Genomic DNA, 27,949 nt, shown 5'->3' on the forward strand with positions numbered 1-27,949 from the left:
TTGCTCTTCTCTGGACCCGCTCCAGCACCTCGATGTCTTTTTTGTGGTAGGGGGCCCAAAACTGGACACAGTACTTGAGGTGGGGCCTCACCAATGCCGAGTACAGGGGGACGATCACCTCCCGAGTCCTACTCGCCACACTGTTCCTGATACAGGCCAGGATGCTGTTGGCCGCCTTGGCCACCTGGGCACACTGCTGGCTCATGTTCAGCCGGCTGTCCACCAACACCCCCAGGTCCTTTTCTGCCAGGCAGCTCTCCAGCCACTCTTCCCCAAGCCTGTAGCGCTGCCTGGGGTCGTTGTGACCCAAGTGGAGGACCCGGCACTTCGCCTTGTTGAACCTCATCCCATTGGTCTCAGCCCATCGATCCAACCTGTCCGGATCCCTCTGCAAAGCCTTTCTACCCTCCAGCAGGTCGACACTGCCACCCAACTTAGTGTCGTCTGCGAACTTACTGAGGGTGCACTCAATCCCCTCGTCCAGATCATTGATAAAGATGTTAAAGAGAACGGGTCCCAGTACCGCGCCCTGGGGGACACCACTCGTGACCGGCCGCCAACTGGATTTAACTCCATTCACCACCACTCTCTGGGCCCGGCCCTCCAGCCAGTTTTTAACTAAGAAGGGGCAAAGCGCTGCCCGGGGCAGGTATTTCCCTGCTGCCCGTGGATCCGGCAGGTGGATGTTTCCTGAAGGAAGGAACTTTGTCATCCTGTTTTCTCCCCCTGCCCTGTTGAGGAGGGGCAGTGAGAGAGCAGCTGGGCGGGCCCCTGGCAGCCAGCCAAGGTGAACCCATCACAAAGCCTGAAAGGCAGGTTCCTCCGTGTAGAAGTGAAGGGGGTTGGTGGTTTGAGGAATGATAGTGACTGGGCTAGGAACAGGACGCTTTGGAGATAGGAAAGTCGGGAAATAGCTGGGGATCCAGTCACTTTGAGGGGGGGAAATTTCAAGGGAAAAAGCCTTCTTTCTGAGCAATAAGAGGCTCTCGTGAGAAAAAGGCTCTAGTCTCCATTTTTTTTCTCACTTGGTAATAAAAGTGACGAGGAACTGGAACGGCTGTAAAGAGGTCATGGAGTAGGTGTGAGCTTGGTTAACTTGGCCAAGCCAACCACGCAAAGCGGACCCATCCACCCGCATGGGAACCAGTGCCACCAGAAAAGCACGTAAGGTATTAGCAATTGGAGATTCCCTACTGAGAGGCACCGAAGCACCCGTTTGCCGTCCAGACAATTTCTCTAGAGAAGTCTGCTGCCTGCCAGGAGCTCGCATTCGTGGCATCACCGAGAGGCTGCCGAGCCTGGTGATCCCTACAGATTATCATCCGCTCCTACTATTCCGTGTAGGGTCTGACGAGGCAACTTAGAACCCTCCAAAGAGACTATGTGATGTCCCTCGGAGCGATGTTGAAAGGATCAGGAGCACAGGTGGTGGTCTCCTCTATCCTCCCAGTCAGAGGAAGGGGTCCAGGAAAGAGGAGACGAATTGAACAGGTGACTGCCTGGCTGCGTAGCTGCTGCCATACTCAAGGTTTTGGCTTCTATGATCACGGATGTACCTTTGAGAAGCCGGGTCTGTTGGGAGCTGATGGGATTCACCTGACCAAGCAGGGCAAGAGGGTCTTTGCCAACAAGCCGGCCAGACTTACAAGGAGGGCTTTAAACTAGACTCAGCGGGAGAAGGGGATGGAGTTCTGAGCAACAGGGAAGAGCCAGGGGCTGCTGATGCGTTAGGAACCAACAGGGGAACACCCGAGAAATGCCGCAAAGGAATTGGGGCTTGATCCTCCAAAAAGGTGACGCGGTCGACAGCCCAACTGAAGTGCCTCTATACCAGTGCGCGCAGCACGGGCGACAAACAGGAGGAGTTGGAAGCCCCTGTGCAGAAGGAGCAGAAGGGAGCTGGCAGCTCTTTAAGCACGTTTTTTTCTTAGAGCACAAGAGCTCTGGATTCCCATGCGTAAGACATGGGAAAATAGAAATTTGTCTACCTAGACTTTAGTAAAGCCTTTGACACCATTTCCCACAGCATCCTCCTGGAGAAACTGGCTGCCCATGGTTTGGACGGGCGTACTCTTCGCCGGGTAAAAAAACTGGCTGGATGGCCGGGCCCAAAGAGTTGTGGTGAATGGAGTTAAATCCAGTTGGCGGCCGGTCACGAGCGGTGTTCCCCAGGGCTCAGTACTGGGGCCGGTTCTGTTTAATATCTTTATCAACGACCTGGACGAGGGAATCGAGTGCACCCTCGGTAAGTTTGCAGCCGACACCAAGTTGGGCGGGAGCGTCGATCTGCTTGAGGGTAGGCTGGCTCTACAGAGGGATCTGGACAGGCTGGATCGATGGGCCGAGGCCAGCGGTATGAGGTTCAACAAGGCCAAGTGCCGGGTCCTGCACTTGGGTCACAACGACCCCAGGCAATGCTACAGGCTTGGGGAAGAGTGGCCGGAAAGCTGCCCGGCAGAAAAGGACCTGGGGGTGTTGGTGGACAGCCGGCTGAATATGAGCCAGCAGCGTGCCCAGGTGGCCAAGGCGGCCAACGGCATCCTGGCCTGTGTCAGGAATAGTGTGGTGAGCAGGACTAGGGAAGCGATCGTCCCGCTGTACTCGGCGCTGGTGAGGCCCCACTTTGAGTACTGTGTTCAGTTTTGGGCCCCTCGCTACAAGAAAGACATTGAGATTCCGGAGTGTGTCCAGAGAAGGGCAACCAAGCTGGTGAGGAGTCTAGAGCACAAGTCTTATGAGGAGGGGCTGAGGGAACTGGGGTTGTTTAGCCTGGAGAAAAGGAGGCTGAGGGGAGACCTTATCGCCCTCTACAACTACCTGCAAGGAGGCTGTAGCGAGGCAGGGGTTGGTCTCTTCTCCCAAGCAACAAGCGATAGGACAAGAGGAAACGGCCTCCAGTTGCGCCAGGGCAGGTTTAGGACGGATATTAGGAAAATTTCCCTCGCAGAAAGGGTTACCAAACATTGGAACAGGCTGCCCGGGGAAGCGGTTGAATCGCCATCCCTGGGGGTATTTAAAAGACGGGTAGGCGTGGTGGTTTGGGTAGCGTTAGGTTAATGGTTGGACTCGATGATCTGCAAGGTCCCTGCCAACCTAGACGATTCTATGATTCTATGAAATCGGGCAAGGAAGGCAGGAGCCCAGCACGGCTGAGCAAGGACCTTCTGGTCGAGCTGAAGCGCAAGAAGGAAATGCATAGGCAGTGGAAGCAGAGACACGCATCCTGGGAAGAATATAGGCATGCTGCCCGGGTGTGTAGGGATGGGATCGGGAAAGGTAAGGCACAGCTGGAGCTGAATTTGGCAAGGGATGTGAAGAATCAGAAGAAGGGCTTCTACAGTTGCATTGGTCAGAAAAGGAAGACTAAAGAAAACCTACACCACCCCCCCTCCGATAAATAAGACAGGAGATCTAGCGCCAACCGACATGGAGAAGGCCGAGGTACTCAACGATTTTTCTCCTCCGTTTTCACTGGCAATCACTGTTCCCACAGCTCTCAAGTCCCCGAACCTCAAGGCAGGGACTGGGGGAACAAAGTCCCTCCCATCGTAGGAAACGAACCGGTTCGAGACCACCCGAGGAACCTGAACACACGCAAGTCCTGCACCTGGGGAGGAACAACCCCATGCACCAGTAGATGCCGGAGGCCGACTGGCTGGAAAGCAGCTTTGCAGAAAAGGATGTGGGGGGGGCTCCTGGCGGACACCAAGTTGAACGTGAGCCGACAACGTGCCCTTGCCGCAAAGAAGGCTAAGGATACCCTGAGCCCGATACAGAGGAAAGCAGGGGTTATGTGTGTTACGATACAGTTGTGTAGACCAATCAAATTGCTCGCTATCCCCGGGGGTGCAGGGCACCAGAGACCACCCTTGGGCAGCTTTGGGGGCGCTGCCTGTTTTTCTACGAGCCTCCTACCCAGCTTAGCGCAAATCCTATCTCGATCTGCCCCCCAGCCCTCAAGCCACCAGTGCTGAAGACACGCTTTGTATTTTATTTTGTCCCAGGAGGCGTGCAGCTTAGAAACGTCTGCAATCAAAGTGGGGCTTTCAGGGAACAATTTAGAGCGACTTCTGTTGGTTCTGCGGAGTGTTCTGAAAAGTTAAGGCCTGGCCTGCCCTGGCAAAAGCAGTCCTTTGACTGCACCAAAAAGCCACAAGCACGTTTGGGGTAGACTTGATGCGGTAATAAGTAACAACCAATAGTACTTCTAGCTACGACAGCCTCTTCTGAGACCTCGTTGCCCGCCCACAGGGTCGCAGCACTACACGGCGCGGATCCCTCCGCGGACTCGCCAACGTCTTCTCCCTCCACCCCCAGGTCGGATCCCTCCGCGCCCCGAGGGCACGCAAGCTCCCTGAGCCCCGGTAAGCACCGGGTCGACGAGGGCGGACCTGCCAAGGGGACGGGAACAAGCGAAAACGACAGACGAGACAGCCAATCGAGACGCGGGGTCGGCCGGCGGCGATCTGGCGGCCCAATGGGCGCTGCGGAGGGCCTGGCCGAGCGGAGGAAGCGCGGGGGCGACAACGGGCGTTGTCGTGGCTGACGAGCTTATTGGGGCGCGGGCCGCCTGGCCCGGTGGCGCCACTGCTGTCTTCGGAAAGATCATCGGCAAGGCGCTTCCCCGCCAACGTCGCCTACGAGGACGAGGAGGTAGCCGCGGCTTTGCTCTGTGCGCGGTTCCTCTTCCCTTCCCCCCTCCCCTCCCCTCCCCTCCCCCCGCGCTCGCAGGCACCCTGAGCCGAGGACGCGGTGCCCGGGAGCGCGGCAGGGCGGGTGGAGGGACGGGGGACGGACGGGGCCTCTCTGGGTTGTGGCGCTCTCTACTGCACGATCCCTATAACATCGCGCTTCTTCGGTGCCCCCGCGGCTGCCGCGGCGCGTACTGGGTTGCTGGAGCTGGCCGGCTCGCCTCGGTTCCCAGCCTCGCCGTGCCGTGTGCGCGCGTGCGTAGAGGAGGGCCTCTGACGGTAACGCACTTGGTGGCAGCCGCAGACGTTTGCCGCGTGATATCCCTTTGGCACTGCAAGTCGTGCAAAGTTTGCTGCCGAGGGATGGGAGCGGTCCTACCTCGTGTAGGACGATAGTCTTGAAACCTTAGATTAAGCGCACGCAGTCAGTCTCCTCGGGGATTCCAGGCGCACGTATGTAAACGGTGAACGTCCGAGTAGTGACCGTAATGAGTTAGTTCCGCGCAGGAGAAATGCGGGTCTTGATGCGCCTCCTAGTAGCATTATCGAGATTTCGCAGCTCTGCTGTGCTAGGCTTTGGTGCTGAGCCCCCAAACGGGATTATTGGAGCAAAGAATTACAGCTCTTCTTATTTTTCTCCAAAAAAAAAAAAAAAGTAAATATAAAAATCTAGAAACCCGTCATCCTGCAGGCTGCCAAAGCTTCCCAGATCTTGTTTCTGTGGTGAAGTGGGACGGTGATAACAGCATGCTTGCGAGGTTCACGGATGCTGGTGCTCCACAACGTGCTAGGAACTCGAGCGAGCCGCTTAGGCCTGTGGGGGGAAGAATGCAGCCCTTGCCTACACGATGTTAACTTTCAGTTAGTACCCCGTATAATTTTGTTGTTCAAGTGCCGAAGACTAGCAGTGAGGGATGTCTTCTGCTTTTGAAGGTAGGGTTTACGTGCAATGTAGAAGACAGACTCGTACTACGCGCTTGCAGGCTTCCTGCCTGCGCTTATGCTTTTGTTCAATGCTCGAGCTCCCTGTACCATGGAAAATGAATGGCCGCTGATGTTCCACTTTGCTAAATTCTTTGCCCGTTCGGTTAAGCCGTTTGTCTCCTGCCTCTGTGTGGACCACATCGAAGAGACAAACCGCTTAGGAAGCGATCGACCCAGATTAAAACATACTGGAGGTCGCTAATCTGAAGTACTGGCCCGTCTCCTTGCCCCCGTCGTCCTGCGTGCTGAATCCCACCTCTGGAGGGGGCTCTGTAAATACGTTGCGTGTTTTTGTACAGATAGCTTTAATGTCGCGTAAGGAAAACTCAACGTTTCGGCTTGTGTTTGGGGGATCTGGTAATCTGCTTCTGTAGGAGTTCAGTGGGGCACATTGATTTGCTTAAGCCGTTATTACCTTTCTCCGAAGCCAATTACGTTTTAACTGTTTACTCTTCCTCCAGTGCCTTGCGTTCCGTGATCTTTCCCCCCAAGCTCCGACGCTTCTCCTAGTCATGCCTAAGGAGCCAGTTATCAGGTTATCTGAAGCAGAAGATTCTGGTGAATGTGTAAGTACTGTGGGAGCTTTCTGTACGCTAGACTGTACCTGTCGTTAGTTCCTCATTTACTAGACTCTTTCCCATCCCCCCTTTTCCTCTCGATAGGGCGCGGTAGGCTGTTTTGGGTTTTCTGGCGCTGTAATCTTTTGCCTCTAGCTTGTAACGGAGTTGAGCTTTTTTGACTGAAAGTAGTGACGTAAAGCAATGCTCACCCCTGGGTACGTACTTGTGGTGCAAAATGCAGTGTTGTTTTGGAGCGCAGTCTGATGCCTATTGTCACGGTTTAGAGTAAGAGTAGTAGTAGTTCTTCTAATACGGAGAAGAGGGCTTGGGGTTCTTGGCAGGTCAGGGGTGAGGAAGGGCGAAGCTGGTTGAGGGGTGCTGGGTGCTTCACTTTTAGCTATAAAAGTCAAGTTCGGAGACTTTGTAAACCCACGCAAAAGGCAGCCTGAAGCTTATTTTCCACCCGAGTTGCTTATGTTGCCTGAAGAGGTAATGGGGGGCTTTAACCCGGAGACAAACTTAGCTTCTGTGGCTGTTTTGTAGTCCGTTACCCGTCTAGCTTGCAAGCAATTGCATAGCCCTTTTTTTGCCCCCTATAGTGTGCGTAATCGGTCTTTGTGGCTTTGCTTGGAAAATGTCAGTTGCAGGCGGACAGACAGTAATTTGAAGCGCAGTGGTTGAATTGCTAGGAATTGGCTAACTGGTTTCTCTGGGTGGCGCTCTGCTCTCATTCCTTCCCTCCCTGCCCTCTCCCCTCTTTGTGTGTGGCTTTTTATTGTAGTTATTTATGGTTTTGTGCTTCCTTCTCCAGCTGCTTGGGCATTTAATGACTGTTGGCAAGAAGCGTGCTGCTCACCTGGGCCTGGCCAATGGATTCCGGATGGTTGTGGATGAAGGGCCCGAGGGTGGGCAGCCTGTGTGTCGCGTACATCTACGTATTCTGGGTGGCCGTCAGTTGGGCTGGCCGCCTGGCTAAGATTTGTGCACCGCAAGAGTTGCTGCACGTGTACAAATCGCCGCTGAATGGATCTCGCCTGTTGCCCGTCGATCTAGCCACTGTTGATGTCGAATTTTTTGTGACGTGTGTCTGTGGAAGGTAATAAAAGCTGTGAGCAGCAGTTGCACAAATAAAGATTTATCATGGGGATATCATCTCTGTCTTGTGCGCGTCTTACTGAGGGGAAATAGTTCTGCAAGTTAAAACGGTGTCTCCCCGGAGTGTAAGTATGTGGAGTGTTTCAGTCTGTTAGCAGCGTTCTATAGATAGACGGTGATTTGGCCAGTCATTTGAAGCGTGACGCTGGAACCGCTTAGCAGTCTCCTGCCTCTTGTAGGAAGCAAACTCTTCGCTCTTTGGGAGCGGTACGCAAACGTACATAAAGCCAGTGGAGGCTGCTGCTGCAACAACTGTAGAAAATACCGTATGTGACGCTACAGGCATGCCGTACAAGGGTGCTTTCGGCACAGTGCAATGTGTTGGAAGCATCCAACTCCCGTTGGAGCGCTTTATCAACGGCTGTGCGATGATAAGGCCCCGTTGATATCCCTTTTCTGCCGAGGAGGGATATGGTGGGAGAAAACAATCGGTCCCAATGGCAGCTGTGGTGCTTCCATAGCACAGTGGAATATCTCTTTTTGTCGATTTGGGTCAGCTGTCCTGGCTCTGTCCCCTCCCAACCTCTTGCCCACCCCCAGCTTACTGGACTGGGGGGGTGGGGGTGGTTGGAGAGACAGCCTCCATGCTGTGGGAGCGCTGCTCAGCAGTAGTGTTATGGTTTGAGAGAACCCATAACAACCTATTGTCGTTAGACAATTATTCTATCACCCGATGACCCCTCCCCACCCGGAAAGGGGAATCGGGGAACACAAAGAAAACACAAGGGTTGAAGTATAAATAGATTTAATAGGCTAAGGCTAAATAATTAACAATAATACTAAAGAACCAGTATTAATCCCGATACTGATATAAGATATACAGAAATTATACTCAGCCATCTATATCAGTAGGAAGCGGTGCACTCCCAGCAGTGGATAGCAAGTATCGGACACTGCGAGCGCAATGGCTTCAGGAGGAAGGGAAGGCCTCAGGGCTCCGGCACCGGGGCAAGGAGTTGTCTGGACCGCCGCCATCAGGGAGAGAGCGAGCTACGCAGCAAACTTTTCTAACTTATATTGGATGTGACGTTCATGGTATGAAATACTCCTGTTGGCCAGCCTGGGTCAAATGCCCAGGCCTTGCTCCTCCTTGTCCCTGCACCTGGCAAGGCTCGAAAACACTAGCCTTGAATCCCACAGAGCCTGGCTGGCTATAAAGTAAATATTTTCACAAATTCAGACACTAGAGTCTTCTAAAAGTGTAATTTTCCCCAGCATTAGAAGAAAAGATAGTCCTGTGTCTCTCAACCCAGGACAAGTAGCCAAAACCTTGGTGCGTTATCAACACCCTCCTAGCTACAACTACAAAGCACAGCACTATGAGGGCTGCTATGGGGAAAGTTACCTCCATCCCAGCCAGACCCAAACCAAAAGTACATCGCAGGGAGATGGCAAACTCCACCTTTCTTTAACAGCTATTAAAAAAAGGGAGATGGGCAGGGGAAAGCGGGGCCATCCTTCGTTGCCCTTGAACGCTGTGTTGCTGAGACATCCGAGACGCCCACTGGAAGGGGTCTTCATCTCTTCTATATCCCCAAGCGATCAGGTGAAGTTTGGTGACACGGGCGTGTAAGTAACCCGAGGACTTTGCCTTTATTTAATCTTCCCAGGGAGGAGATGGAAATGATTTGCCTGCAGTTTATGGAAACTGACATGTGGTGTTTCCTTGAAACTGCACTGGTGCAGTGTTTGCTTACTGGATGACTGAGCTAGGTAACATCCCTTGTTCCGCCTGTGTAAACTCCCCGAGGTATCTAGAAGGTGTTCCCGCTTCTGGGGGCAGGGGAGTTTTGAAGCAGCTAGGCATGGGGTGATTACCGTAGGTTTTGGAAGTCTCTGGCGCCCGGTGGGATTTATGTCTCGCCTCGCAGGCGACGCTGCCCATGCTTTGCTCCAGACCCGAGAGAGCAAAGGGTTATTGAACAGTGATCCACCGAAGAATCGTAGAATCCTAGAGCAGCCCAGGTGGGAAGGGACCTCGAAAGATCATCTGGTCGGACCTTTTGTGGCAAAGCCTCCGTCCTCTTCTTTGTAGCCACCCTTTCAGTACTGCAATACTGTGATGAGGTCCCCGTCCCCCCCCTCTCCCCGAGCCTTCTCTTTTCCAAGGGAGAAAAGACCCAACTCCTTCAGTGTTTCCTGGTAGGGGAGGTTCTCCAGCCCTTTGATCATCTTCGTGGCCCTCCTTGGGACCCTCTCCAGTCTGTCTGCACCTTTTTTTGAATTGTGGGGACAAGAACTGGACGCGGTGCTCCAGGTGCGGCCTGCGGGGGTGGCCTCCGTGAGAAGAGGCCAGGGTCTGCCCTGCGCCGGACACAGCTGGTTCCAGCCAGCTAGGCACCGGACTCGCCGCGGGCCAAAGCCGAGCAGCTCAGCGAAGCTGGTGGCGCCCCTGTGCAAACATATTTCACAGAATCACAGAATCTTCTAGGTTGGAAGGGACCTTCAAGATCATCTTGTCCAACCATCAACCTAACTGACAAAAATAAACACCCACAAAACAACAAAATGCAACACCATCACTAAACCATGTCTCCCAGCACCACGTCAACCTGTCTTTTGAACACTTCCAGGGATGGTGCTTCAACCACCTCCCTGGGCAGCCCATTCCAATGTCTGATAACCCTTTCAGTGAAAAAAAATTTCCTAATATCCAGCCTGTACCTCCCCCCGCGCAACTTGAGGCCGTTTCCTCTAGTCCTGTCGCCCGTGACTTGGGAGAAGAGACCGACCCCCGCCTCTCTACACCCTCCTTGCAGGTAGTTGTAGAGAGCAATAAGGTCTCCCCTCAGCCTCCTTTTCTCCAGGCTGAATAACCCTAGTTCCCTCAGCCTCTCCTCATAAGACTTGTGCTCCAGACCCCTCACCAGCCTTGTTGCTCTTCTCTGGACCCGCTCCAGCACCTCGATGTCTTTTTTGTGGTAGGGGGCCCAAAACTGGACACAGTACTTGAGGTGGGGCCTCACCAATGCCGAGTACAGGGGGACGATCACCTCCCGAGTCCTACTCGCCACACTGTTCCTGATACAGGCCAGGATGCTGTTGGCCGCCTTGGCCACCTGGGCACACTGCTGGCTCATGTTCAGCCGGCTGTCCACCAACACCCCCAGGTCCTTTTCTGCCGGGCAGCTCTCCAGCCACTCTTCCCCAAGCCTGTAGCGCTGCCTGGGGTCGTTGTGACCCAAGTGGAGGACCCGGCACTTCGCCTTGTTGAACCTCATCCCATTGGTCTCAGCCCATCGATCCAACCTGTCCGGATCCCTCTGCAAAGCCTTTCTACCCTCCAGCAGGTCGACACTGCCACCCAACTTAGTGTCGTCTGCGAACTTACTGAGGGTGCACTCAATCCCCTCGTCCAGATCATTGATAAAGATGTTAAAGAGAACGGGTCCCAGTACCGCGCCCTGGGGGACACCACTCGTGACCGGCCGCCAACTGGATTTAACTCCATTCACCACCACTCTCTGGGCCCGGCCCTCCAGCCAGTTTTTAACTAAGAAGGGGCAAAGCGCTGCCCGGGGCAGGTATTTCCCTGCTGCCCGTGGATCCGGCAGGTGGATGTTTCCTGAAGGAAGGAACTTTGTCATCCTGTTTTCTCCCCCTGCCCTGTTGAGGAGGGGCAGTGAGAGAGCAGCTGGGCGGGCCCCTGGCAGCCGGCCAAGGTGAACCCATCACAAAGCCTGAAAGGCAGGTTCCTCCGTGTAGAAGTGAAGGGGGTTGGTGGTTTAAGGAATGATAGTGACTGGGCTAGGAACAGGACGCTTTGGAGATAGGAAAGTCGGGAAATAGCTGGGGATCCAGTCACTTTGAGGGGGGGAAATTTCAAGGGAAAAAGCCTTCTTTCTGAGCAATAAGAGGCTCTCGTGAGAAAAAGGCTCTAGTCTCCATTTTTTTTCTCACTTGGTAATAAAAGTGACGAGGAACTGGAACAGCTGTAAAGAGGTCATGGAGTAGGTGTGAGCTTGGTTAACTTGGCCAAGCCAACCACGCAAAGCGGACCCATCCACCCGCATGGGAACCAGTGCCACCAGAAAAGCACGTAAGGTATTAGCAATTGGAGATTCCCTACTGAGAGGCACCGAAGCACCCGTTTGCCGTCCAGACAATTTCTCTAGAGAAGTCTGCTGCCTGCCAGGAGCTCGCATTCGTGGCATCACCGAGAGGCTGCCGAGCCTGGTGATCCCTACAGATTATCATCCGCTCCTACTATTCCGTGTAGGGTCTGACGAGGCAACTTAGAACCCTCCAAAGAGACTATGTGATGTCCCTCGGAGCGATGTTGAAAGGATCAGGAGCACAGGTGGTGGTCTCCTCTATCCTCCCAGTCAGAGGAAGGGGTCCAGGAAAGAGGAGACGAATTGAACAGGTGACTGCCTGGCTGCGTAGCTGCTGCCATACTCAAGGTTTTGGCTTCTATGATCACGGATGTACCTTTGAGAAGCCGGGTCTGTTGGGAGCTGATGGGATTCACCTGACCAAGCAGGGCAAGAGGGTCTTTGCCAACAAGCCGGCCAGACTTACAAGGAGGGCTTTAAACTAGACTCAGCGGGAGAAGGGGATGGAGTTCTGAGCAACAGGGAAGAGCCAGGGGCTGCTGATGCGTTAGGAACCAACAGGGGAACACCCGAGAAATGCCGCAAAGGAATTGGGGCTTGATCCTCCAAAAAGGTGACGCGGTCGACAGCCCAACTGAAGTGCCTCTATACCAGTGCGCGCAGCACGGGCGACAAACAGGAGGAGTTGGAAGCCCCTGTGCAGAAGGAGCAGAAGGGAGCTGGCAGCTCTTTAAGCACGTTTTTTTCTTAGAGCACAAGAGCTCTGGATTCCCATGCGTAAGACATGGGAAAATAGAAATTTGTCTACCTAGACTTTAGTAAAGCCTTTGACACCGTTTCCCACAGCATCCTCCTGGAGAAACTGGCTGCCCATGGTTTGGACGGGCGTACTCTTCGCCGGGTAAAAAAACTGGCTGGATGGCCGGGCCCAAAGAGTTGTGGTGAATGGAGTTAAATCCAGTTGGCGGCCGGTCACGAGCGGTGTTCCCCAGGGCTCAGTACTGGGGCCGGTTCTGTTTAATATCTTTATCAACGACCTGGACGAGGGAATCGAGTGCACCCTCGGTAAGTTTGCAGCCGACACCAAGTTGGGCGGGAGCGTCGATCTGCTTGAGGGTAGGCTGGCTCTACAGAGGGATCTGGACAGGCTGGATCGATGGGCCGAGGCCAGCGGTATGAGGTTCAACAAGGCCAAGTGCCGGGTCCTGCACTTGGGTCACAACGACCCCAGGCAATGCTACAGGCTTGGGGAAGAGTGGCCGGAAAGCTGCCCGGCAGAAAAGGACCTGGGGGTGTTGGTGGACAGCCGGCTGAATATGAGCCAGCAGCGTGCCCAGGTGGCCAAGGCGGCCAACGGCATCCTGGCCTGTGTCAGGAATAGTGTGGTGAGCAGGACTAGGGAAGCGATCGTCCCGCTGTACTCGGCGCTGGTGAGGCCCCACTTTGAGTACTGTGTTCAGTTTTGGGCCCCTCGCTACAAGAAAGACATTGAGATTCCGGAGTGTGTCCAGAGAAGGGCAACCAAGCTGGTGAGGAGTCTAGAGCACAAGTCTTATGAGGAGGGGCTGAGGGAACTGGGGTTGTTTAGCCTGGAGAAAAGGAGGCTGAGGGGAGACCTTATCGCCCTCTACAACTACCTGCAAGGAGGCTGTAGCGAGGCAGGGGTTGGTCTCTTCTCCCAAGCAACAAGCGATAGGACAAGAGGAAACGGCCTCCAGTTGCGCCAGGGCAGGTTTAGGACGGATATTAGGAAAATTTCCCTCGCAGAAAGGGTTACCAAACATTGGAACAGGCTGCCCGGGGAAGCGGTTGAATCGCCATCCCTGGGGGTATTTAAAAGACGGGTAGGCGTGGTGGTTTGGGTAGCGTTAGGTTAATGGTTGGACTCGATGATCTGCAAGGTCCCTGCCAACCTAGACGATTCTATGATTCTATGAAATCGGGCAAGGAAGGCAGGAGCCCAGCACGGCTGAGCAAGGACCTTCTGGTCGAGCTGAAGCGCAAGAAGGAAATGCATAGGCAGTGGAAGCAGAGACACGCATCCTGGGAAGAATATAGGCATGCTGCCCGGGTGTGTAGGGATGGGATCGGGAAAGGTAAGGCACAGCTGGAGCTGAATTTGGCAAGGGATGTGAAGAATCAGAAGAAGGGCTTCTACAGTTGCGTTGGTCAGAAAAGGAAGACTAAAGAAAACCTACACCACCCCCCCTCCGATAAATAAGACAGGAGATCTAGCGCCAACCGACATGGAGAAGGCCGAGGTACTCAACGATTTTTCTCCTCCGTTTTCACTGGCAATCACTGTTCCCACAGCTCTCAAGTCCCCGAACCTCAAGGCAGGGACTGGGGGAACAAAGTCCCTCCCATCGTAGGAAACGAACCGGTTCGAGACCACCCGAGGAACCTGAACACACGCAAGTCCTGCACCTGGGGAGGAACAACCCCATGCACCAGTAGATGCCGGAGGCCGACTGGCTGGAAAGCAGCTTTGCAGAAAAGGATGTGGGGGGGGCTCCTGGCGGACACCAAGTTGAACGTGAGCCGACAACGTGCCCTTGCCGCAAAGAAGGCTAAGGATACCCTGAGCCCGATACAGAGGAAAGCAGGGGTTATGTGTGTTACGATACAGTTGTGTAGACCAATCAAATTGCTCGCTATCCCCGGGGGTGCAGGGCACCAGAGACCACCCTTGGGCAGCTTTGGGGGCGCTGCCTGTTTTTCTACGAGCCTCCTACCCAGCTTAGCGCAAATCCTATCTCGATCTGCCCCCCAGCCCTCAAGCCACCAGTGCTGAAGACACGCTTTGTATTTTATTTTGTCCCAGGAGGCGTGCAGCTTAGAAACGTCTGCAATCAAAGTGGGGCTTTCAGGGAACAATTTAGAGCGACTTCTGTTGGTTCTGCGGAGTGTTCTGAAAAGTTAAGGCCTGGCCTGCCCTGGCAAAAGCAGTCCTTTGACTGCACCAAAAAGCCACAAGCACGTTTGGGGTAGACTTGATGCGGTAATAAGTAACAACCAATAGTACTTCTAGCTACGACAGCCTCTTCTGAGACCTCGTTGCCCGCCCACAGGGTCGCAGCACTACACGGCGCGGATCCCTCCGCGGACTCGCCAACGTCTTCTCCCTCCACCCCCAGGTCGGATCCCTCCGCGCCCCGAGGGCACGCAAGCTCCCTGAGCCCCGGTAAGCACCGGGTCGACGAGGGCGGACCCGCCAAGGGGACGGGAACAAGCGAAAACGACAGACGAGACAGCCAATCGAGACGCGGGGTCGGCCGGCGGCGATCTGGCGGCCCAATGGGCGCCGCGGAGGGCCTGGCCGAGCGGAGGAAGCGCGGGGGCGACAACGGGCGTTGTCGTGGCTGACGAGCTTATTGGGGCGCGGGCCGCCTGGCCCGGTGGCGCCACTGCTGTCTTCGGAAAGATCATCGGCAAGGCGCTTCCCCGCCAACGTCGCCTACGAGGACGAGGAGGTAGCCGCGGCTTTGCTCTGTGCGCGGTTCCTCTTCCCTTCCCCCCTCCCCTCCCCTCCCCGCGCTCGCAGGCACCCTGAGCCGAGGACGCGGTGCCCGGGAGCGCGGCAGGGCGGGTGGAGGGACGGGGGACGGACGGGGCCTCTCTGGGTTGTGGCGCTCTCTACTGCACGATCCCTATAACATCGCGCTTCTTCGGTGCCCCCGCGGCTGCCGCGGCGCGTACTGGGTTGCTGGAGCTGGCCGGCTCGCCTCGGTTCCCAGCCTCGCCGTGCCGTGTGCGCGCGTGCGTAGAGGAGGGCCTCTGACGGTAACGCACTTGGTGGCAGCCGCAGACGTTTGCCGCGTGATATCCTTTGGCACTGCAAGTCGTGCAAAGTTTGCTGCCGAGGGATGGGAGCGGTCCTACCTCGTGTAGGACGATAGTCTTGAAACCTTAGATTAAGCGCACGCAGTCAGTCTCCTCGGGGATTCCAGGCGCACGTATGTAAACGGTGAACGTCCGAGTAGTGACCGTAATGAGTTAGTTCCGCGCAGGAGAAATGCGGGTCTTGATGCGCCTCCTAGTAGCATTATCGAGATTTCGCAGCTCTGCTGTGCTAGGCTTTGGTGCTGAGCCCCCAAACGGGATTATTGGAGCAAAGAATTACAGCTCTTCTTATTTTTCTCCAAAAAAAAAAAAAGTAAATATAAAAATCTAGAAACCCGTCATCCTGCAGGCTGCCAAAGCTTCCCAGATCTTGTTTCTGTGGTGAAGTGGGACGGTGATAACAGCATGCTTGCGAGGTTCACGGATGCTGGTGCTCCACAACGTGCTAGGAACTCGAGCGAGCCGCTTAGGCCTGTGGGGGGAAGAATGCAGCCCTTGCCTACACGATGTTAACTTTCAGTTAGTACCCCGTATAATTTTGTTGTTCAAGTGCCGAAGACTAGCAGTGAGGGATGTCTTCTGCTTTTGAAGGTAGGGTTTACGTGCAATGTAGAAGACAGACTCGTACTACGCGCTTGCAGGCTTCCTGCCTGCGCTTATGCTTTTGTTCAATGCTCGAGCTCCCTGTACCATGGAAAATGAATGGCCGCTGATGTTCCACTTTGCTAAATTCTTTGCCCGTTCGGTTAAGCCGTTTGTCTCCTGCCTCTGTGTGGACCACATCGAAGAGACAAACCGCTTAGGAAGCGATCGACCCAGATTAAAACATACTGGAGGTCGCTAATCTGAAGTACTGGCCCGTCTCCTTGCCCCCGTCGTCCTGCGTGCTGAATCCCACCTCTGGAGGGGGCTCTGTAAATACGTTGCGTGTTTTTGTACAGATAGCTTTAATGTCGCGTAAGGAAAACTCAACGTTTCGGCTTGTGTTTGGGGGATCTGGTAATCTGCTTCTGTAGGAGTTCAGTGGGGCACATTGATTTGCTTAAGCCGTTATTACCTTTCTCCGAAGCCAATTACGTTTTAACTGTTTACTCTTCCTCCAGTGCCTTGCGTTCCGTGATCTTTCCCCCAAGCTCCGACGCTTCTCCTAGTCATGCCTAAGGAGCCAGTTATCAGGTTATCTGAAGCAGAAGATTCTGGTGAATGTGTAAGTACTGTGGGAGCTTTCTGTACGCTAGACTGTACCTGTCGTTAGTTCCTCATTTACTAGACTCTTTCCCATCCCCCCTTTTCTCTCGATAGGCGCGGTAGGCTGTTTTGGGTTTTCTGGCGCTGTAATCTTTTGCCTCTAGCTTGTAACGGAGTTGAGCTTTTTTGACTGAAAGTAGTGACGTAAAGCAATGCTCACCCCTGGGTACGTACTTGTGGTGCAAAATGCAGTGTTGTTTTGGAGCGCAGTCTGATGCCTATTGTCACGGTTTAGAGTAAGAGTAGTAGTAGTTCTTCTAATACGGAGAAGAGGGCTTGGGGTTCTTGCAGGTCAGGGGTGAGAGGCGAAGCTGGTTGAGGGTGCTGGGTGCTGGGTCACTTTTAGCTATAAAAGTCAAGTTCGGAGACTTTGTAAACCCACGCAAAAGGCAGCCTGAAGCTTATTTTCCACCCGAGTTGCTTATGTTGCCTGAAGAGGTAATGGGGGGCTTTAACCCGGAGACAAACTTAGCTTCTGTGGCTGTTTTGTAGTCCGTTACCCGTCTAGCTTGCAAGCAATTGCATAGCCCTTTTTTTGCCCCCTATAGTGTGCGTAATCGGTCTTTGTGGCTTTGCTTGGAAAATGTCAGTTGCAGGCGGGACAGACAGTAATTTGAAGCGCAGTGGTTGAATTGCTAGGAATTGGCTAACTGGTTTCTCTGGGTGGCGCTCTGCTCTCATTCCTCCCTCCTGCCCTCTCCCCTCTTTGTGTGTGGCTTTTTATTGTAGTTATTTATGGTTTTGTGCTTCCTTCTCCAGCTGCTTGGGCATTTAATGACTGTTGGCAAGAAGCGTGCTGCTCACCTGGGCCTGGCCAATGGATTCCGGATGGTTGTGGATGAAGGGCCCGAGGGTGGGCAGCCTGTGTGTCGCGTACATCTACGTATTCTGGGTGGCCGTCAGTTGGGCTGGCCGCCTGGCTAAGATTTGTGCACCGCAAGAGTTGCTGCACGTGTACAAATCGCCGCTGAATGGATCTCGCCTGTTGCCCGTCGATCTAGCCACTGTTGATGTCGAATTTTTTGTGACGTGTGTCTGTGGAAGGTAATAAAAGCTGCGAGCAGCAGTTGCACAAATAAAGATTTAGCATGGGGATATCATCTCTGTCTTGTGCGCGTCTTACTGAGGGGAAATAGTTCTGCAAGTTAAAACGGTGTCTCCCGGAGTGTAAGTATGTGGAGTGTTTCAGTCTGTTAGCAGCGTTCTATAGATAGACGGTGATTTGGCCAGTCATTTGAAGCGTGACGCTGGAACCGCTTAGCAGTCTCCTGCCTCTTGTAGGAAGCAAACTCTTCGCTCTTTGGGAGCGGTACGCAAACGTACATAAAGCCAGTGGAGGCTGCTGCTGCAACAACTGTAGAAAATACCGTATGTGACGCTACAGGCATGCCGTACAAGGGTGCTTTCGGCACAGTGCAATGTGTTGGAAGCATCCAACTCCCGTTGGAGCGCTTTATCAACGGCTGTGCGATGATAAGGCCCCGTTGATATCCCTTTTCTGCCGAGGAGGGATATGGTGGGAGAAAACAATCGGTCCCAATGGCAGCTGTGGTGCTTCCATAGCACAGTGGAATATCTCTTTTTGTCGATTTGGGTCAGCTGTCCTGGCTCTGTCCCCTCCCACCTCTTGCCCACCCCCAGCTTACTGGACTGGGGGGGTGGGGGTGGTTGGAGAGACAGCCTCCATGCTGTGGGAGCGCTGCTCAGCAGTAGTGTTATGGTTTGAGAGAACCCATAACAACCTATTGTCGTTTAGACAATTATTCTATCACCCGATGACCCCTCCCACCCGGAAAGGGGAATCGGGGAACACAAAGAAACACAAGGGTTGAAGTATAAATAGATTTAATAGGCTAAGACTAAATAATTAACAATAATACTAAAGAACCAGTATTAATCCCGATACTGATATAAGATATACAGAAAATTATACTCAGCCATCTATATCAGTAGGAAGCGGTGCACTCCCAGCAGTGGATAGCAAGTATCGGACACTGCGAGCGCAATGGCTTCAGGAGGAAGGGAAGGCCTCAGGGCTCCGGCACCGGGGCAAGGAGTTGTCTGGACCGCCGCCATCAGGGAGAGAGCGAGCTACGCAGCAAACTTTTCTAACTTATATTGGATGTGACGTTCATGGTATGAAATACTCCTGTTGGCCAGCCTGGGTCAAATGCCCAGGCCTTGCTCCTCCTTGTCCCTGCACCTGGCAAGGCTCGAAACACTAGCCTTGAATCCCACAGAGCCTGGCTGGCTATAAAGTAAATATTTTCACAAATTCAGACACTAGAGTCTTCTAAAAGTGTAATTTTCCCCAGCATTAGAAGAAAAGATAGTCCTGTGTCTCTCAACCCAGGACAAGTAGCCAAAACCTTGGTGCGTTATCAACACCCTCCTAGCTACAACTACAAAGCACAGCACTATGAGGGCTGCTATGGGGAAAGTTACCTCCATCCCAGCCAGACCCAAACCAAAAGTACATCGCAGGGAGATGGCAAACTCCACCTTTCTTTAACAGCTATTAAAAAAAGGGAGATGGGCAGGGAGAAGCGGGGCCATCCTTCGTTGCCCTTGAACGCTGTGTTGCTGAGACATCCGAGACGCCCACTGGAAGGGGTCTTCATCTCTTCTATATCCCCAAGCGATCAGGTGAAGTTTGGTGACACGGGCGTGTAAGTAACCCGAGGACTTTGCCTTTATTTAATCTTCCCAGGGAGGAGATGGAAATGATTTGCCTGCAGTTTATGGAAACTGACATGTGGTGTTCCTTGAAACTGCACTGGTGCAGTGTTTGCTTACTGGATGACTGAGCTAGGTAACATCCCTTGTTCCGCCTGTGTAAACTCCCCGAGGTATCTAGAAGGTGTTCCCGCTTCTGGGGGCAGGGGAGTTTTGAAGCAGCTAGGCATGGGGTGATTACCGTAGGTTTGGATTACCGTAGGTTTTGGAAGTCTCTGGCGCCCGGTGGGATTTATGTCTCGCCTCGCAGGCGACGCTGCCCATGCTTTGCTCCAGACCCGAGAGAGCAAAGGGTTATTGAACAGTGATCCACCGAAGAATCGTAGAATCCTAGAGCAGCCCAGGTGGGAAGGGACCTCGAAAGATCATCTGGTCGGACCTTTTGTGGCAAAGCCTCCGTCCTCTTCTTTGTAGCCACCCTTTCAGTACTGCAATACTGTGATGAGGTCCCCGTCCCCCCCCTCTCCCCGAGCCTTCTCTTTTCCAAGGGAGAAAAGACCCAACTCCTTCAGTGTTTCCTGGTAGGGGAGGTTCTCCAGCCCTTTGATCATCTTCGTGGCCCTCCTTGGGACCCTCTCCAGTCTGTCTGCACCTTTTTTTGAATTGTGGGGACAAGAACTGGACGCGGTGCTCCAGGTGCGGCCTGCGGGGGTGGCCTCCGTGAGAAGAGGCCAGGGTCTGCCCTGCGCCGGACACAGCTGGTTCCAGCCAGCTAGGCACCGGACTCGCCGCGGGCCAAAGCCGAGCAGCTCAGCGAAGCTGGTGGCGCCCCTGTGCAAACATATTTCACAGAATCACAGAATCTTCTAGGTTGGAAGGGACCTTCAAGATCATCTTGTCCAACCATCAACCTAACTGACAAAAATAAACACCCACAAAACAACAAAATGCAACACCATCACTAAACCATGTCTCCCAGCACCACGTCAACCTGTCTTTTGAACACTTCCAGGGATGGTGCTTCAACCACCTCCCTGGGCAGCCCATTCCAATGTCTGATAACCCTTTCAGTGAAAAAAAATTTCCTAATATCCAGCCTGTACCTCCCCCCGCGCAACTTGAGGCCGTTTCCTCTAGTCCTGTCGCCCGTGACTTGGGAGAAGAGACCGACCCCCGCCTCTCTACACCCTCCTTGCAGGTAGTTGTAGAGAGCAATAAGGTCTCCCCTCAGCCTCCTTTTCTCCAGGCTGAATAACCCTAGTTCCCTCAGCCTCTCCTCATAAGACTTGTGCTCCAGACCCCTCACCAGCCTTGTTGCTCTTCTCTGGACCCGCTCCAGCACCTCGATGTCTTTTTTGTGGTAGGGGGCCCAAAACTGGACACAGTACTTGAGGTGGGGCCTCACCAATGCCGAGTACAGGGGGACGATCACCTCCCGAGTCCTACTCGCCACACTGTTCCTGATACAGGCCAGGATGCTGTTGGCCGCCTTGGCCACCTGGGCACACTGCTGGCTCATGTTCAGCCGGCTGTCCACCAACACCCCCAGGTCCTTTTCTGCCGGGCAGCTCTCCAGCCACTCTTCCCCAAGCCTGTAGCGCTGCCTGGGGTCGTTGTGACCCAAGTGGAGGACCCGGCACTTCGCCTTGTTGAACCTCATCCCATTGGTCTCAGCCCATCGATCCAACCTGTCCGGATCCCTCTGCAAAGCCTTTCTACCCTCCAGCAGGTCGACACTGCCACCCAACTTAGTGTCGTCTGCGAACTTACTGAGGGTGCACTCAATCCCCTCGTCCAGATCATTGATAAAGATGTTAAAGAGAACGGGTCCCAGTACCGCGCCCTGGGGGACACCACTCGTGACCGGCCGCCAACTGGATTTAACTCCATTCACCACCACTCTCTGGGCCCGGCCCTCCAGCCAGTTTTTAACTAAGAAGGGGCAAAGCGCTGCCCGGGGCAGGTATTTCCCTGCTGCCCGTGGATCCGGCAGGTGGATGTTTCCTGAAGGAAGGAACTTTGTCATCCTGTTTTCTCCCCCTGCCCTGTTGAGGAGGGGCAGTGAGAGAGCAGCTGGGCGGGCCCCTGGCAGCCGGCCAAGGTGAACCCATCACAAAGCCTGAAAGGCAGGTTCCTCCGTGTAGAAGTGAAGGGGGTTGGTGGTTTAAGGAATGATAGTGACTGGGCTAGGAACAGGACGCTTTGGAGATAGGAAAGTCGGGAAATAGCTGGGGATCCAGTCACTTTGAGGGGGGGAAATTTCAAGGGAAAAAGCCTTCTTTCTGAGCAATAAGAGGCTCTCGTGAGAAAAAGGCTCTAGTCTCCATTTTTTTTCTCACTTGGTAATAAAAGTGACGAGGAACTGGAACAGCTGTAAAGAGGTCATGGAGTAGGTGTGAGCTTGGTTAACTTGGCCAAGCCAACCACGCAAAGCGGACCCATCCACCCGCATGGGAACCAGTGCCACCAGAAAAGCACGTAAGGTATTAGCAATTGGAGATTCCCTACTGAGAGGCACCGAAGCACCCGTTTGCCGTCCAGACAATTTCTCTAGAGAAGTCTGCTGCCTGCCAGGAGCTCGCATTCGTGGCATCACCGAGAGGCTGCCGAGCCTGGTGATCCCTACAGATTATCATCCGCTCCTACTATTCCGTGTAGGGTCTGACGAGGCAACTTAGAACCCTCCAAAGAGACTATGTGATGTCCCTCGGAGCGATGTTGAAAGGATCAGGAGCACAGGTGGTGGTCTCCTCTATCCTCCCAGTCAGAGGAAGGGGTCCAGGAAAGAGGAGACGAATTGAACAGGTGACTGCCTGGCTGCGTAGCTGCTGCCATACTCAAGGTTTTGGCTTCTATGATCACGGATGTACCTTTGAGAAGCCGGGTCTGTTGGGAGCTGATGGGATTCACCTGACCAAGCAGGGCAAGAGGGTCTTTGCCAACAAGCCGGCCAGACTTACAAGGAGGGCTTTAAACTAGACTCAGCGGGAGAAGGGGATGGAGTTCTGAGCAACAGGGAAGAGCCAGGGGCTGCTGATGCGTTAGGAACCAACAGGGGAACACCCGAGAAATGCCGCAAAGGAATTGGGGCTTGATCCTCCAAAAAGGTGACGCGGTCGACAGCCCAACTGAAGTGCCTCTATACCAGTGCGCGCAGCACGGGCGACAAACAGGAGGAGTTGGAAGCCCCTGTGCAGAAGGAGCAGAAGGGAGCTGGCAGCTCTTTAAGCACGTTTTTTTCTTAGAGCACAAGAGCTCTGGATTCCCATGCGTAAGACATGGGAAAATAGAAATTTGTCTACCTAGACTTTAGTAAAGCCTTTGACACCGTTTCCCACAGCATCCTCCTGGAGAAACTGGCTGCCCATGGTTTGGACGGGCGTACTCTTCGCCGGGTAAAAAAACTGGCTGGATGGCCGGGCCCAAAGAGTTGTGGTGAATGGAGTTAAATCCAGTTGGCGGCCGGTCACGAGCGGTGTTCCCCAGGGCTCAGTACTGGGGCCGGTTCTGTTTAATATCTTTATCAACGACCTGGACGAGGGAATCGAGTGCACCCTCGGTAAGTTTGCAGCCGACACCAAGTTGGGCGGGAGCGTCGATCTGCTTGAGGGTAGGCTGGCTCTACAGAGGGATCTGGACAGGCTGGATCGATGGGCCGAGGCCAGCGGTATGAGGTTCAACAAGGCCAAGTGCCGGGTCCTGCACTTGGGTCACAACGACCCCAGGCAATGCTACAGGCTTGGGGAAGAGTGGCCGGAAAGCTGCCCGGCAGAAAAGGACCTGGGGGTGTTGGTGGACAGCCGGCTGAATATGAGCCAGCAGCGTGCCCAGGTGGCCAAGGCGGCCAACGGCATCCTGGCCTGTGTCAGGAATAGTGTGGTGAGCAGGACTAGGGAAGCGATCGTCCCGCTGTACTCGGCGCTGGTGAGGCCCCACTTTGAGTACTGTGTTCAGTTTTGGGCCCCTCGCTACAAGAAAGACATTGAGATTCCGGAGTGTGTCCAGAGAAGGGCAACCAAGCTGGTGAGGAGTCTAGAGCACAAGTCTTATGAGGAGGGGCTGAGGGAACTGGGGTTGTTTAGCCTGGAGAAAAGGAGGCTGAGGGGAGACCTTATCGCCCTCTACAACTACCTGCAAGGAGGCTGTAGCGAGGCAGGGGTTGGTCTCTTCTCCCAAGCAACAAGCGATAGGACAAGAGGAAACGGCCTCCAGTTGCGCCAGGGCAGGTTTAGGACGGATATTAGGAAAATTTCCCTCGCAGAAAGGGTTACCAAACATTGGAACAGGCTGCCCGGGGAAGCGGTTGAATCGCCATCCCTGGGGGTATTTAAAAGACGGGTAGGCGTGGTGGTTTGGGTAGCGTTAGGTTAATGGTTGGACTCGATGATCTGCAAGGTCCCTGCCAACCTAGACGATTCTATGATTCTATGAAATCGGGCAAGGAAGGCAGGAGCCCAGCACGGCTGAGCAAGGACCTTCTGGTCGAGCTGAAGCGCAAGAAGGAAATGCATAGGCAGTGGAAGCAGAGACACGCATCCTGGGAAGAATATAGGCATGCTGCCCGGGTGTGTAGGGATGGGATCGGGAAAGGTAAGGCACAGCTGGAGCTGAATTTGGCAAGGGATGTGAAGAATCAGAAGAAGGGCTTCTACAGTTGCGTTGGTCAGAAAAGGAAGACTAAAGAAAACCTACACCACCCCCCCTCCGATAAATAAGACAGGAGATCTAGCGCCAACCGACATGGAGAAGGCCGAGGTACTCAACGATTTTTCTCCTCCGTTTTCACTGGCAATCACTGTTCCCACAGCTCTCAAGTCCCCGAACCTCAAGGCAGGGACTGGGGGAACAAAGTCCCTCCCATCGTAGGAAACGAACCGGTTCGAGACCACCCGAGGAACCTGAACACACGCAAGTCCTGCACCTGGGGAGGAACAACCCCATGCACCAGTAGATGCCGGAGGCCGACTGGCTGGAAAGCAGCTTTGCAGAAAAGGATGTGGGGGGGGCTCCTGGCGGACACCAAGTTGAACGTGAGCCGACAACGTGCCCTTGCCGCAAAGAAGGCTAAGGATACCCTGAGCCCGATACAGAGGAAAGCAGGGGTTATGTGTGTTACGATACAGTTGTGTAGACCAATCAAATTGCTCGCTATCCCCGGGGGTGCAGGGCACCAGAGACCACCCTTGGGCAGCTTTGGGGGCGCTGCCTGTTTTTCTACGAGCCTCCTACCCAGCTTAGCGCAAATCCTATCTCGATCTGCCCCCCAGCCCTCAAGCCACCAGTGCTGAAGACACGCTTTGTATTTTATTTTGTCCCAGGAGGCGTGCAGCTTAGAAACGTCTGCAATCAAAGTGGGGCTTTCAGGGAACAATTTAGAGCGACTTCTGTTGGTTCTGCGGAGTGTTCTGAAAAGTTAAGGCCTGGCCTGCCCTGGCAAAAGCAGTCCTTTGACTGCACCAAAAAGCCACAAGCACGTTTGGGGTAGACTTGATGCGGTAATAAGTAACAACCAATAGTACTTCTAGCTACGACAGCCTCTTCTGAGACCTCGTTGCCCGCCCACAGGGTCGCAGCACTACACGGCGCGGATCCCTCCGCGGACTCGCCAACGTCTTCTCCCTCCACCCCCAGGTCGGATCCCTCCGCGCCCCGAGGGCACGCAAGCTCCCTGAGCCCCGGTAAGCACCGGGTCGACGAGGGCGGACCCGCCAAGGGGACGGGAACAAGCGAAAACGACAGACGAGACAGCCAATCGAGACGCGGGGTCGGCCGGCGGCGATCTGGCGGCCCAATGGGCGCCGCGGAGGGCCTGGCCGAGCGGAGGAAGCGCGGGGGCGACAACGGGCGTTGTCGTGGCTGACGAGCTTATTGGGGCGCGGGCCGCCTGGCCCGGTGGCGCCACTGCTGTCTTCGGAAAGATCATCGGCAAGGCGCTTCCCCGCCAACGTCGCCTACGAGGACGAGGAGGTAGCCGCGGCTTTGCTCTGTGCGCGGTTCCTCTTCCCTTCCCCCCTCCCCTCCCCTCCCCCCGCGCTCGCAGGCACCCTGAGCCGAGGACGCGGTGCCCGGGAGCGCGGCAGGGCGGGTGGAGGGACGGGGGACGGACGGGGCCTCTCTGGGTTGTGGCGCTCTCTACTGCACGATCCCTATAACATCGCGCTTCTTCGGTGCCCCCGCGGCTGCCGCGGCGCGTACTGGGTTGCTGGAGCTGGCCGGCTCGCCTCGGTTCCCAGCCTCGCCGTGCCGTGTGCGCGCGTGCGTAGAGGAGGGCCTCTGACGGTAACGCACTTGGTGGCAGCCGCAGACGTTTGCCGCGTGATATCCCTTTGGCACTGCAAGTCGTGCAAAGTTTGCTGCCGAGGGATGGGAGCGGTCCTACCTCGTGTAGGACGATAGTCTTGAAACCTTAGATTAAGCGCACGCAGTCAGTCTCCTCGGGGATTCCAGGCGCACGTATGTAAACGGTGAACGTCCGAGTAGTGACCGTAATGAGTTAGTTCCGCGCAGGAGAAATGCGGGTCTTGATGCGCCTCCTAGTAGCATTATCGAGATTTCGCAGCTCTGCTGTGCTAGGCTTTGGTGCTGAGCCCCCAAACGGGATTATTGGAGCAAAGAATTACAGCTCTTCTTATTTTTCTCCAAAAAAAAAAAAAAGTAAATATAAAAATCTAGAAACCCGTCATCCTGCAGGCTGCCAAAGCTTCCCAGATCTTGTTTCTGTGGTGAAGTGGGACGGTGATAACAGCATGCTTGCGAGGTTCACGGATGCTGGTGCTCCACAACGTGCTAGGAACTCGAGCGAGCCGCTTAGGCCTGTGGGGGGAAGAATGCAGCCCTTGCCTACACGATGTTAACTTTCAGTTAGTACCCCGTATAATTTTGTTGTTCAAGTGCCGAAGACTAGCAGTGAGGGATGTCTTCTGCTTTTGAAGGTAGGGTTTACGTGCAATGTAGAAGACAGACTCGTACTACGCGCTTGCAGGCTTCCTGCCTGCGCTTATGCTTTTGTTCAATGCTCGAGCTCCCTGTACCATGGAAAATGAATGGCCGCTGATGTTCCACTTTGCTAAATTCTTTGCCCGTTCGGTTAAGCCGTTTGTCTCCTGCCTCTGTGTGGACCACATCGAAGAGACAAACCGCTTAGGAAGCGATCGACCCAGATTAAAACATACTGGAGGTCGCTAATCTGAAGTACTGGCCCGTCTCCTTGCCCCCGTCGTCCTGCGTGCTGAATCCCACCTCTGGAGGGGGCTCTGTAAATACGTTGCGTGTTTTTGTACAGATAGCTTTAATGCCGCGTAAGGAAAACTCAACGTTTCGGCTTGTGTTTGGGGGATCTGGTAATCTGCTTCTGTAGGAGTTCAGTGGGGCACATTGATTTGCTTAAGCCGTTATTACCTTTCTCCGAAGCCAATTACGTTTTAACTGTTTACTCTTCCTCCAGTGCCTTGCGTTCCGTGATCTTTCCCCCCAAGCTCCGACGCTTCTCCTAGTCATGCCTAAGGAGCCAGTTATCAGGTTATCTGAAGCAGAAGATTCTGGTGAATGTGTAAGTACTGTGGGAGCTTTCTGTACGCTAGACTGTACCTGTCGTTAGTTCCTCATTTACTAGACTCTTTCCCATCCCCCCTTTTCCTCTCGATAGGGCGCGGTAGGCTGTTTTGGGTTTTCTGGCGCTGTAATCTTTTGCCTCTAGCTTGTAACGGAGTTGAGCTTTTTTGACTGAAAGTAGTGACGTAAAGCAATGCTCACCCCTGGGTACGTACTTGTGGTGCAAAATGCAGTGTTGTTTTGGAGCGCAGTCTGATGCCTATTGTCACGGTTTAGAGTAAGAGTAGTAGTAGTTCTTCTAATACGGAGAAGAGGGCTTGGGGTTCTTGGCAGGTCAGGGGTGAGGAAGGGCGAAGCTGGTTGAGGGGTGCTGGGTGCTTCACTTTTAGCTATAAAAGTCAAGTTCGGAGACTTTGTAAACCCACGCAAAAGGCAGCCTGAAGCTTATTTTCCACCCGAGTTGCTTATGTTGCCTGAAGAGGTAATGGGGGGCTTTAACCCGGAGACAAACTTAGCTTCTGTGGCTGTTTTGTAGTCCGTTACCCGTCTAGCTTGCAAGCAATTGCATAGCCCTTTTTTTGCCCCCTATAGTGTGCGTAATCGGTCTTTGTGGCTTTGCTTGGAAAATGTCAGTTGCAGGCGGACAGACAGTAATTTGAAGCGCAGTGGTTGAATTGCTAGGAATTGGCTAACTGGTTTCTCTGGGTGGCGCTCTGCTCTCATTCCTTCCCTCCCTGCCCTCTCCCCTCTTTGTGTGTGGCTTTTTATTGTAGTTATTTATGGTTTTGTGCTTCCTTCTCCAGCTGCTTGGGCATTTAATGACTGTTGGCAAGAAGCGTGCTGCTCACCTGGGCCTGGCCAATGGATTCCGGATGGTTGTGGATGAAGGGCCCGAGGGTGGGCAGCCTGTGTGTCGCGTACATCTACGTATTCTGGGTGGCCGTCAGTTGGGCTGGCCGCCTGGCTAAGATTTGTGCACCGCAAGAGTTGCTGCACGTGTACAAATCGCCGCTGAATGGATCTCGCCTGTTGCCCGTCGATCTAGCCACTGTTGATGTCGAATTTTTTGTGACGTGTGTCTGTGGAAGGTAATAAAAGCTGCGAGCAGCAGTTGCACAAATAAAGATTTAGCATGGGGATATCATCTCTGTCTTGTGCGCGTCTTACTGAGGGGAAATAGTTCTGC

General features: G+C 54.1%; 4 protein-coding genes across 4 annotated transcripts in view; 3 read left to right on the forward strand and 1 right to left on the reverse strand.

The window, feature by feature from the left end:
• Nucleotides 1-27,949, reverse strand: part of LOC141476793 (junction-mediating and -regulatory protein-like) — a 221,418-nt gene that overhangs the window by 119,355 nt on the left and 74,114 nt on the right. The window lies entirely within an intron of this gene.
• Nucleotides 3,427-7,386, forward strand: LOC141476723 (adenosine 5'-monophosphoramidase HINT1-like). The gene is given in 6 exon segments (XM_074165529.1): nucleotides 3,427-3,441; nucleotides 4,252-4,364; nucleotides 4,400-4,622; nucleotides 4,624-4,653; nucleotides 6,137-6,241; nucleotides 7,047-7,386. Coding segments are annotated over 6 exon segments (651 nt in total). The 3' UTR covers nucleotides 7,212-7,386.
• Nucleotides 13,692-17,629, forward strand: LOC141476724 (adenosine 5'-monophosphoramidase HINT1-like). Its single transcript, XM_074165530.1, is given in 7 exon segments — nucleotides 13,692-13,706; nucleotides 14,517-14,629; nucleotides 14,665-14,887; nucleotides 14,889-14,918; nucleotides 16,392-16,410; nucleotides 16,413-16,495; nucleotides 17,296-17,629. Coding segments are annotated over 7 exon segments (648 nt in total). The 3' UTR covers nucleotides 17,461-17,629.
• On the forward strand, nucleotides 23,953-27,906 carry LOC141476725 (adenosine 5'-monophosphoramidase HINT1-like). Its single transcript, XM_074165531.1, is given in 6 exon segments — nucleotides 23,953-23,967; nucleotides 24,778-24,890; nucleotides 24,926-25,148; nucleotides 25,150-25,179; nucleotides 26,657-26,761; nucleotides 27,567-27,906. Coding segments are annotated over 6 exon segments (651 nt in total). The 3' UTR covers nucleotides 27,732-27,906.

The sequence above is a fragment of the Numenius arquata genome, chromosome W (assembly GCF_964106895.1).
Source record: "Numenius arquata chromosome W, bNumArq3.hap1.1, whole genome shotgun sequence".
In the NCBI taxonomy this organism is placed as follows: domain Eukaryota; kingdom Metazoa; phylum Chordata; class Aves; order Charadriiformes; family Scolopacidae; genus Numenius; species Numenius arquata.